The 12,492-nt window shown below is 38.8% G+C and overlaps 1 protein-coding gene across 1 annotated transcript; it reads left to right on the plus strand.

Annotated features, from left to right (window-relative positions):
* Positions 1 to 9,967: 9,967 nt before the first annotated feature.
* Positions 9,968 to 11,371, plus strand: LOC127106351 (protein MAINTENANCE OF MERISTEMS). The gene is made up of 2 exons (XM_051043655.1): positions 9,968 to 10,552; positions 10,649 to 11,371. The coding sequence occupies exons 1-2, from the start codon at positions 10,508 to 10,510 to the stop codon at positions 11,309 to 11,311; spliced, it is 708 nt and encodes a 235-aa protein (XP_050899612.1). The 5' UTR covers positions 9,968 to 10,507; the 3' UTR covers positions 11,312 to 11,371.
* Positions 11,372 to 12,492: the final 1,121 nt, after the last annotated feature.

Here is a 12,492-nt window from a genome sequence, read left to right on the forward strand (position 1 = left end):
TTATGAAGAGCCAGGTCCTGAGGAAGGTCCGGAACCGGGTCTCTGGTGGAGGATGATGTTTGATGGTTCTTCAAATTACAGTGGGCATGGTATAGGCGCAGTTCTGATGAATCCGAAAGGTGGGTTCACCCCTTTTACAGCAAGGTTAGACTTTGAATGTACAAACAATGTCGCAGAGTATGAAGCATGCATTCTTGGCCTTGAAGCAGCTATCGACCTCCGAATCAAACTTCTCAAGGTAAGTGGAGATTCAGCCTTGGTTATTTATCAAGTAAAGGGTAAATGGGAGACGAAGCACGAGAATTTAATCCCTTATAGAGCCTACATCATCGAGTTGATCAAGTATTTTGACGAGATCAAGTTCGAACATGTTCCGAGATCTGAGAATCATGTGGCTGATGCTTTAGCCATGTTAGCATCCATGTGGAAGGTCAAATTGGTCAATGAAGCACCTCTCATTCGAATTGAACGCAGGACCAAGACCGCGTACTGTCAGGTGGTCGAAGAAAATGAGGTGGATGAAAAGCCCTGGTTTCATGATATTAAGAATTATGTGCTCAAACAGGAGTATCCCGAGGGTGCTTCCTGTCTTGACAAGAAGACATTGAGAAGACTGGCATCCCGTTTCTTCATCAGCAATGGTGTGTTATACAAAAGAAGTTACGACATGGTTTTGCTCAGATGTGTTGACAAGCATGAAGCAGACATGTTACTTCAGGAGATTCATGAGGGAACCTTCGGGACTCATGCCAATGGTTATGCGATGTCTAAAAAGATGTTAAGAGCTGGATATTACTGGTTAACGATGGAGTCTGACTGTATCCAATACGCCCGGAAGTGTCCCAAGTGCCAAATCTACGCTGACAAAATGCATGTTCCTCCTGCACCGTTGAACGTTCTGACTTCACCGTGGCCTTTCTCCATATGGGGCATTGACATGATTGGGGCAATTGATCCAAAAGCTTCCAATGGTCACCGGTTCATCCTAGTTGCTATTGACTACTTCACCAAGTGGGTAGAAGCTGCTTCCTACGCCAATGTGACCAAGCAGGTGGTTGCCCGCTTCATCAGGAAAGAAATTATTTGTCGTTATGGAGTTCCAAGTCGGATCATAACTGACAATGGTACCAATTTGAACAATAAGACTATGAAGGAGTTGTGTGATACCTTCAAGATTGCACATCATAATTCTTCTCCATACCGTCCTAAGATGAATGGAGCTGTTGAAGCTGCGAACAAGAACATCAAAAAGATCCTACAAAAGATGGTTAAGACTTACAAGGATTGGCATGAGATGTTACCATTCGCTTTGCATGGATACATAACTACTATTCGGACTTTAACAGGGGCAACACCTTTCTCACTAGTATATGGAATGGATGCCGTCCTCCCCATTGAAGTTGAGCTACCTTCCTTAAGGGTATTGAGGGAAGCCAAGCTAGATGAAGCCGAGTGGGTTCAAGACAGATTCGACCAGCTAAACCTCATCGACGAGAAGCGTTTGACGGCTATGTGCCATGGTCAGCTATACCAGAAACGGATGAAGAGAGCCTTCGACAAGAAAGTCCGAATCCGTGAGTTTCAACAAGGAGAACTTATACTCAAGAAGATCTTGCCAGTTCACAAGGACATGCGCGGGAAGTGGATGCCCAATTACGACGGTCCATTTGTTGTTAAGACAGTCTTCTCCGGAGGATCGCTAATTCTTACAACAATGGATGGAGAAGAGCTCGCACATCCTGTGAACTCCGATGCAGTCCGAAAATATTATGCCTAAGGAAAAAATAATACTATGGCTCGCTAAGTTGAAAACCCGAAAGGGCGGCTTAGGCAAAAATGAGCGTCCCAGTGGATTGAAAACCCGAAAGGGCAGTCCAGGCAAAAGTTAGGGACATGGCATTTCACTGCATCGGATGACACCGAACATCGCAGATACATTTACAGAAGTCCACTTCAAATCAAATCACTCTCTTCATGAGCAAGGTTTTGGGTAGTCTTAGTCATTAGGGATAGTAGGTCGTTGGATTCAATGTAACCTTTCCCATATTGCCAATTTAAAATTGTAATTTTCCATGGAGCTATGCCTTTAGCAAGTTACCATTCTTCAATAAAATTTACCTTTTGCTATTCAATTTCCTTGTTCACAGTATCTCCGTTTTATTTTGTTATGCAATTTGCTTTTGTTAGTAAAATTTGAACGTGAAAAGTGTTTTCAAAACCAAAATAATTTTCTCAGAAATACATTTGGAAACGAAATTTACTTTGACTCATGGAAATTTGTGAAGGATCTCTTCGCTCCCCGGTAAGTCTCGGTGTTGCATAAGCATTTGATCATTACCATCATATTCCCAGAGACAGTCCCCAGCGAGATTTTAAGTTGACAACACTTTTGTGATTCATTCGATAATCCCCAGTGACTCTCAAGACTGCAGAGATATCCCCGGTATCCTCCAAGTGATATCTATTCTGGAAGGCCCATCCTCAATGGGATCATCTGTTCCTCAGTAGAATTGCCTTACTTGCCTTAGGAATACTTCCCCCAAGAATGTATGTTGAATTCTCCCCAGTAGGAAGCCGAGGTACTATTCCCAGGAAGTTGCTACGTTGTCTCCATGAAGTGGCCTAATTCCATATCGTCCCCGCGAAGCGGATATTTATCCCCGGAAGTCTCTGATCCTAAGAGTTCTTTGGATGACTATGGTTCATGACAGCTATCCCCCACGGATAGTCCTGACATCGTATCCTCATGCATAAGTCAAAGATCCCCAGTGGAAGTGGTGATATCATACTCTCCAGTAAAGCCGTATCATATCCCCATATGAAAGTCACGATATTCTCTCCCCAGGGAAGTTATACTTTGAAGCCAAATTCGGTTCTCCCATCAGCTCTTCTTATCCCCTGAGAGGGGTACTGTTGCAGAGGTCCCCGGGTATTCCCATCGAAATTCTTATTTCATCTCAGGTCCTCCGCTCGTCGGTTTTGTCAGCATACGCATGAGCCTAAGCATTGCATACTCATTGCATGACGTTTTCGTACGCATTTACATACACAGTAGTATACACTTTAGCATGCGCATTAGCATGTTTGCTATTCATCGTCATCCTTTGTCGTTACCGCCGAGTAACTGGGTTAGTCCGCTCTCTCCAAGTAGATTGTCAGCCTAAGCATAAAATACTATTTATTTCCAGCTAACCGCCACAGAGTTCAACCCTCGTGGACGATGGTTATTTCAACTATCTTTCCGTGTTAGGATAAGATAATCCCCATTTGAGGTTATTTCCCCAATGGAGTCTTGTTGGGCAGTTCTTTCTAGCCCAGTTCTATATTGGACTTCGGTCCTGTCGGTCACTGAACCTACCTGGACGTGCATTTATTTTGCACTATCTTTCAAGGAAATCATTTACAATCCTTTGCAGACAAGCGACAGTTCCCAGCTGAGGAGCGTATCACCTACATCAAACCTTGAGAAGTTGAGTCGCCGCACTCATGCTCGGGTGTCCCGCTATGGACATATCTTTTCCTGAGATGTGAAGAGGTTTAATTTTAATTTCCAGCCTATCATCCTCAGATAAGCAACAGGCTCTTTATTTGAGAATTTGTCCAGTTTTGGCATCTAAGTCCCTTCCAACGATAAGTGACAGTTCTCTCCCGAGAAGCTTATCAGGGCATTTCCTATTTAAAGTCCATTTATTTTGGCATACAGCCGGTTTTACCCCGTATATTTCCTACGGATTCCTAAAAATTCCGTTTGATCCTGTCACGAGGGAGAGTTTCCAGAAGCTCGGAGGTTATGCTTTGCTCAATGCCCCAGCATCTTGTTAATCGATCCTACAGTCGTGCCGATCCTACTTTTTTACCCTAGACTATCAGCCGGTCACACCTGAACCTGTTGATCATTTACTCTCAGATATTCCCCAGCGGAGGCCGTTCCATCGGTGCCATCTCCATTGAGGATCCCGTTTTACCATTCCCTTTCTAAAATTGACGGTTGGTCGTGCTCGCACCAGTTGACCATCATCTTTAGAATTCCCCGTGTCACGTTGTTTCCCCAGTGCGTCATATTCCCCAGTGTGGTTCGTTCATTGCGTCTGTCCCCTGTGTCGTCGTATCGTCTGTATCATTGCATTTATCATTCCATCATCCGCATCATACGCATCATAGCATGGTCAGGATTATTCTATTCCGTTTTGTCCCTAGCAGTGCATATCGCCGCATCTAAGGGCAAAATTTTCGGTTATCTATATTTAAATCCCTTTCACCATGATTTCTCGAGCCTACGTCGCTCAAATCATTCGGCGAAGTTATTTAAATAGGGGCAACTGTAACACCCCAAAATTTGCCCTAAGATTAGTCGAACCATCTCGCGTTCTGTTGCATTTTTGCATTTAACTAATTACTAACAAGTTCTTGTAGTTGGTTGATTTTTGCAGGAAATATCGCGTGGTGCGCTCTTTAGCTTATGAAGGGCAAAACGGTCATTTGTTTACATCCGGCCGTCAAGTTTGAATTTTGAGTTGTAATCAGGAACTTTGGTTTGTTTGATCTGGTTGGGAGATTTTAATCGGAAATGGTGTCGGAAGCGAAGTTAGTCGGATAACCATATTGCATTGTACCGTCATTTTGTTTTAAATTAATTTTATTTAATTCTATTTTATGTTTCATTTCATTTTAAAAAATAGATCATCTCATTTTAAGTTTTATTTCATTTTAAGTTTTATTTCATTTTAAAATAACTAATCCCGTTTTAAGTTTTCATTTCATTTTAGATAACTTCATTTTAAAAAAAATATATAACTTTATTTCATAGTTTTATTTTAATTCTATTTCCAACATTAAACAAACAGCATATGCAGTGGTTTTCATTTTGTTTTGCATAATCATAATAATAATTTTCCACAAAAATAAGGAATTTTTATTAATTCTTTACACAAAAATAATAATACATAAAATTACAAAAATAATAAGTACATTTTCTACAAAAGGAATCATAAAATTCTTAAGTTACTATACTGTCCGATGTCTATTCGCTCCGATTCTCCGACTTTTCCGACATATCTTCAAACCTGCAAAATGAGCAAAACAAGGAAATTGAATCGGTTAATTTGACACCCTCAGAGATATCATCATCGGATGTCCCGTTCGCGACCTCGGCCAGAACAGGGCAGATGTTTGTTCTTATCGAAAGGCACCGAAAGAGGAAGAGGAAAACTGCATTTTGAGATTGCTTGGCCAAAAAGAGATTATACAAAAAAGAGCTTATTTGAAAATCTGGTTTGAGAGGAAAACTGCATTTTGAGATTGCTTGGCCAAAAAGAGATTATACAAAAAAGAGCTTATTTGAAAAGCCGATTTGAGAAGTGATTTTTCTCAGGAGGACGTTTTGCCCCAAATGGGACCTTAACTCCAATCATCCTATGAAAAAACACAATTCCAACAAAAAGTCCAACAAGCTGAAATAGTTCAAACAAAACCAATTCAGAAACTAGTTCAGAAAAACAGTTCAGAAAGCCAGTCCATCGAACCGGTTTAATTAACAAGTTTTCAAATCCACTGGATCCGTTCAACAATCCAAAACAATATCAGCCAACAAATCCGAAATAAAATCAATAAACGTAAAATCCGGATCCAAAAGCACAGCAACAATATAACAAAGCCGTTCAGTCAAAAACTCATTAATAATCTGTTCCGAAAATACCTCAACAAATCTAGCAACAACTTCAGCGGAAATCATGAAAAATCAAAGCCCACAGTGGATTCGAGGGGGATATAAATATTAGGAGGGATCCGAAATCCGGAAGAGGGAAGAAAAAAGCCAGAATCGAAGCTTCGTCGTAACGGATCAACGTCGGGAACTCGTGGCGGCCGTGGATCCTTCCGATTGCCACTACCACCGGGACCCATTACCGTCATCGAGCAACGCCTCAGTCGCAAAACATCATCGGCTAACGAACCTCAACAAACGCCGTCGATAACAAACGCGTACAGGTAGGATTTTATTACCGTAAATCGTTTTGCTCTGATGTGTGCATTTCAGGTTTAAGAAGAAGATGCGTAGGATAGAAGAAAGAAACATGGAGCATGCAACAATGGCCGCCGCCGGCGGTATAAGGATTGACAAACCCTAGCAGCAAGCACAAGCCAAATGACCTTTTCTTTTCACTTTTCACGTTTATCTTGTCTGTTGGGTTTTGGTAAATTGGTATTAGTAATTGTTTTAAATAAAAAAGCACCACTAGTAGTCAATTAGTCATTAACATAGTAAATTGAAAAGTTTTCTAATAACTTCTAATTAATAAAATTAGTAACGTTAATAATTGCTATTAAGTAAGATTTTTTTATATAACTTTTACGTAACAAATTTTCTTTGTTAAAAAAAAAGCTAGGTACATAATTTATAAACAAGTTTGTTTTTGTTATTTAGATTAATTTGTTTTTATTCATAATCTATAATTAATTTGTTTTAAAAGCTAGGTACATAATTTATAATTTGTTTTTATCATTCTCCCCCGTTTAAAAAAGGATCATAATAACACAGTTTTTTTAATATTTAGATTAATTTGTTTTTATTTATTTACCGCAAAAGTTAAAAATAAGTTCTTTTCTTAATCAAAAAACCTTTCAAATTAAAACAATTTGTTTTTTAGAAATAAAGGCATTAGCCTTAAAATAACCCTTCCTTATCAAAAATATAAAAAAATATATAATAACTTTTTTTTTCAACAAAGAAAAATCTCAAAAATTCAGTTTTGACTTATCTGTTTCATTTTCGTCTAACCCCCGTTAATTTGTTTGTTTCAGTTTATCATTATTATTTCATTTGTTCGTTTTTGTTCCATGGATGTAATTTATGCGAGGCCATGGTCGCGGTTTATTTTATTTCGCATTTTTGGGGATTTGTAATTTACGCGAGTGGTCGCGATGCTTTCCTTTACTGCTTGCTTTATTTTCATATTTTTTATGCCTGCCATGTAATAATTTTGTTGCTTGCATGTTTTTACCGTCTTGCCCTCCGAAGGAATTAGGTTTAGCAGTGTGACCGCCGAGTCAATAACCCTAAATTTTGACCCTTTTCAAACCCTTGACCGTTTCCAAAACCTCAATAGCCTAGGCGTCCCGCCGTGGACGAGAACGCCCTTTACCCTAGCATTATGTCAAAGAGTCGTCGTACTCTGCCTTAGGGTTTCCCGCCGTGGAATCCCTAATTTTAGCCCTAATTTCAATTCAACGCCTCAACGTAGAAATAGGAGTTTCAACGCTCCACGTAAGCGTTTCCTTAAGAAATGCTTATGCCCCATCTAAACCTTGACCACAGTCAAGAAGTTTCTAGCCTCCCTTTCGAGGGGAACTACAATTACTCTGATTCCATTCCCGTCAGGATATGTAGGCACAAGATGCGACGTCTTGCCGAGTAAACTTAGGACTAACCCTTAGGTCTCTTTTAGGTCACTTTATCCTTTAGCTCAGTACATATTCCAAACAGATAATAAAAATAAAAAGACATACAATAAACAAAAGGTTCCTGTAGAGTACTACAGAAGTTTAGGGTGCTAGTACCTTCCCTAAGCTTAACCAACCCCTTACCTAGGTATCTCCCCGCCTTGTGCTTACGATGCAAGAATAGGTTTTTCCTCTTTTGACCTTTTCCTTCGGATAAATCAAAGAGCGGTTGTAAATTAAGAATTGGGATTCAAGCTAATTAATAGTTTGATATCCTATTTCCACTGCAACAGCAGCAGTTATGACTAGCGATAGTGTCACATTAAGAGCTCCATCCACTTTCTCACAGTCTCAAAACCCTAGAATAAGTATGATTTCTTCCTTCCTCCCAGTCACCATCGACAGTCTTAAAGAGTTTCACGATGAATACTTCTCATTCACCTCTCTCTTGCCAAGTGATCCACCATCAATTGGAGATACACTGAGATAAATGGATGATCTAGGAGTCGATAGATCAATGGTAATTTCAGAAGTTGGATCAAACACCATTACCTTTTTGTAAGAAAAATTATGGTTGCAATTCGTGACTTTGGAATCACAAGAATCTGATTGTGGAAATTCAGAAGAATCATGCATCCATTCTCAGAGATGGTCTTACTATTCTGAACGGGAACAAGAAAACTATGTAGATTAAGTGGAACGAAGTTCTGGCGTGGTGGATTGAACTTATGGTACAACGAAACAGGGTTGGACCTGCAAGTTTAGCACTTCAATGCTCAAGTCAGTTAATGAGTGAGAAAGTAGTATAAGTGTATGAATGAGAGAATTTCTAAAATGGCACACGTTGGACTTTATATATTGCGAGCGATTAAAACTATCCTCGTGGGGCACGATGCTTCACGTGGATTATTGTCGAATCAGATCTAATGATGAGAGATGTGTTGGAGGCCAGAATTACCTGACATCGGCTGAGGTGAGATCTGACCTGTTCCACAAGTAATTCTGCACAATGCATGTTGTTGAGCCTTCCATCGTGGTCTTGAAGAACGACCAAAAACACAATGTTTTAAAAATCAATTCGAATAAGTGAGATGAGTTTAAGGTTTAGTTTATTCAATTGATTAAACAACAGTCAAATAATTTATTAAATAAATTAAAGAATAAATTAATAATATAAATTAAACTTTATATACAACCATAAATAATTATATATTCACAACTTAATAAATAAGATATTTTAAAATTTTATTATAAACTTAATATAACAAGACAAATAATATACATAATAACACAAAATAATGGTATGCTTAATTTCAACTTTAATTCAAAAATAGTTTGAGTAAACTAAAAAATTATAATAAAATGAAACAATTCAAAGAAAACTAATCATAGTAGAACATAATACCTAAAATAAACAAAATAAAATATTTAAAGTGAAATTCAAACAATTAAGAATATCTTATAAATTAAATAGAATAGAATAAAAAAACACAATATACTTAATTTAAGAACAAATCAAATCAAAACTAATCAAAAAAGGAATAGTTAAAGTAAAATAAGAACGCAAACATGAAATACGAAGAAACCTGAAACAATAGCGAGCAAATGCAAGTGGAACGAAGACGATCGAAATTGAGTTTAGATCGGAATAAAAATGGACAACATCAATATGAAAAAAAAATATTTTATGTTTTGGTGATGTTCCTGAGAAAATTTTACCCTATACCCCTACAATTGTACCCATACCCCTACATTAATTTTTTTTGACCAAAATACCCTCATATAAATAGGGTATATTTTCCCTTTCAATTTTTTTTTACCATTTTCGTTGAAGACTTCCGGAGAAGACAAATATTTGGCGTTTTTGCACTATATACCGGAACACTTAAGAGTAAGTCTTCCGGTTTGGATATTTGTATACTGGAACACTTCTCTAAAGAGTTCCGGTTTGTTGTCTATAATGGACACTGAACCGGAAGTCTTTTAGAAAGTCTTCCGGTTTGTATACTTGTATACCAGAACACTTTCTTCAAGACTTCCGGTTTGGTTGATGTATACCGGAACTCTTTAAGAAAGTGTTCCGGAAGGCTTTTTGTTTTTTTTGCTAACCGAAACTCTTCTTGGAAGTGTTCCGGTACGTATTTTTTTTTAATTTTAATTATTTTTTTTAACATTATTTTTGCAGTGGTTCGAAGAAGAGGTGCAGATGGCCGGATTCCAGTCCGCACGTTAGACCGGGGTGCATCTTCATCTGCAGCTGCAGCTGAGCCAACTGGATATCCAGGAGGGCCGTACGATACGTCTCTTTTGGTGAAGTACGAGCATCATGTTGCTCGACATATATGGTTCGGTGAGGTAAGTAAACGGGCTATATTTGAAAATGAATAATAGTTGAATATTTTATAATTTGTTTTCTAATATGTGTTTTAATTGTTTTTAGGAAAGAGGACCAAAGAAAGAGTTGAAGGTTGCCGGACACGGACTGAAGTTGACTTCTAGGGTTCCATTGGCTCTTCCACCACAAATGGAGAGTTGGGTATCTAGATCCGGTTTAGCTTCACTGCAGAGAACGAGTCTGAACAAGATAGACACAAATCTTGTCTCTGCATTTGTGGAAAGATGGCATCTAGAGACATCTTCATTTCACATGCCGTTTGGTGAAATGAGCATTACTTTAGATGATGTCGCATGTCTACTTCACTTGCCCATTAGGGGTATCTTTTGGAGTCCTCAGGATGTGACTGAAGAGCTAGCTGTTGAACTTGCTGTTGACTACCTAGGAGTGTCACAGGGTCAGGCACAGTCACATGTTCGGAGCTGCAGGGGGTCGTATTACAAGTTGGAGTGGTTATATGATATATTCGTACATCATAGGGATGCTTCCAGCTGGGCATATGCGACTAGAGCATATCTATTGATGTTGGTGGGTTCCACCATATTTGCTGATAAGACCTTTACACTTGTAGAGGCACGATACCTCCTCCTGTTTAGGGACTTGGATGGATGTTCAGGATATAGTTGGGGAGCAGCTGCACTAGTTACCCTCTACTGATATCTTGGAGATGCGTCCATGTACAGTTGCAAACAACTAGGTGGATATCCTACTCTCCTACAGGTATATAATTTAATTTTGTTAATTAAGTGTTGGATTCATTTTATAAAATATTGTAACTTAATTTGTTTTATTTATTATGTTTTTATTTTGTAACAGTGTTGGATTCACGAGTATTTTCCAACTGTTGGAAAAAGAGGGGAGAATTGGAGTCCTGCTGGAAACTGTGGTCTTCCCCGAGCGATGAGATGGTCGTATAGACAGGGAGTCCTGAAGGTCGATGATTTACGACCTATTTTGGACGAGCTGACACCTACCGACGTCATCTGGCGACCATTTGAGAATCATAGAGCATGGCGTGTATTTGATGAGATATGTCTTTACAGGGGCTGTTTGAAGTGGGGTGAAACAGTTGTTCCATACTTGCCTGATAGATGTTTACGTCAGTTCGGGTATAGGCAGTATGTTCCATCCCCACCTCTGGATTGTATGATGGCGACGGATATTGATGTTGATTGGATCAGTTACCATCAGAGTGTTGTCGATGTGATCGGTTCATCTTCCGTGGCCACCACTCCATCTGAGGTAGAAGACGGTTATCTGGAGTGGTATTATCGTGTTTCCCATCCACGGTTGGTCCCTCCCCATCGTGACGCTCCTAGAGAGGTACCCGTTCCTGTATATGACGCCGGGCCATCTGATCCTGATTGGGCTCGTGTATCTACATTGATTCGTCGCTATCTGAGACAGGTTAATGCTGAAGAGGAAGATCCACAGTTTTCTGATTTATTTGAAGCTTTGCATATTTCTCGTTCACATTGATTATATGTATTAAGCTTTGAATATAATAGACATAATAATATAGATTTCATGTTTTGATTACATATTTATGTTTTGATTACATAATCATGCTAATACAGGTGTAAGTAATTGCCAATGTTGCATACGTCCTGCAAATCCTAGCATCCAAGTAGTTGCTATATGAGAACGAAATTTCTTCCAATCTAATGTGACCGGTGGCAATGGAAACCCCTCTTTCATGTTAACCTGATAAAGTAAAATAATTAAAAGATTAAGTCATATAACATAAAATATTAATTGAAATAAATAAAATATTTAGACATATAAATACGTACCTGAACCCAATGATTCTGGTTAACAAAACCAATGCAATAAATAGAGACATTTGGTGAATGTGAACTTGTCATCGGAAAGAAAGTGATGCACGAATTGCCTAAACAGACAAGTACAACATTATAACGATTCGCTATCAAGTAACCCATATCTGGTAGACTCGTCCATTTTTCAGGTGGCTGTGAACCAAACGATTCTATCATCAAAGATTCTCTCACAGCTGACAACCGATTAGAAAATAACTTGTCATACAAAGTTGACCTATCCTTGTCTATTAATTCCAACCCCAACTCTCTGCGAACCATTGACCAACCATCCTCACCATATCCATGCAATGATGCAATGACTCTAAATCCACAATTACCATCTGATTCAACATTAACTACATCTTCAATGTATGACCTAATATGATTAGGAAATTGAACAATGAATTGTGGTTGCTTCTTTGATAATTTGATCTTCTTCGAAGTCTGTGATGGTTGAGATTGCCTTTGTGAAGATTGAGATGCCTTATCAACATACTCATGATACGAAGGGTCCCTATAAACATCATAATCTGCTGGTTTTTTCCCTTTCTTCTTCACTCCTCCTTTGGTTTTTATTTTCTCAGGTGGTGGACACAATGTTGTCATTGTTGGGTATGCTAGTTCACATACCCTACTCCTTAATGCCCTTTTCCCAATAACATCTAATGACCTAAATTGTCTCCACAACTCATCCATTGCAGCCGTCATATCCACCTCTGATCCATCATCTTCACCTATCTCTAACTCAACTTCCATAGTTAGTTGCCTCCAATGAACATGAACAACATCAATGGGTATCGGTATACCACCTACTCTGTATCTTCCTAACTCACAAGCACAAGG

This window comes from Lathyrus oleraceus, chromosome 7, assembly GCF_024323335.1.
Source record: "Lathyrus oleraceus cultivar Zhongwan6 chromosome 7, CAAS_Psat_ZW6_1.0, whole genome shotgun sequence".
NCBI classification, from domain to species: Eukaryota; Viridiplantae; Streptophyta; class Magnoliopsida; order Fabales; family Fabaceae; genus Lathyrus; species Lathyrus oleraceus.

What these genes read in the sequence shown, in the direction of transcription:
- LOC127106351 (XM_051043655.1), top strand. Translation starts at nt 10,508, where the DNA reads ATGTACAGTTGCAAACAACTAGGTGGATATCCTACTCTCCTACAG. An exon ending in GATATCCTACTCTCCTACAG is followed by an intron (nt 10,553 to 10,648) that starts GTATATAATTTA and finishes ATTTTGTAACAG; the next exon opens with TGTTGGATTCACGAGTATTT.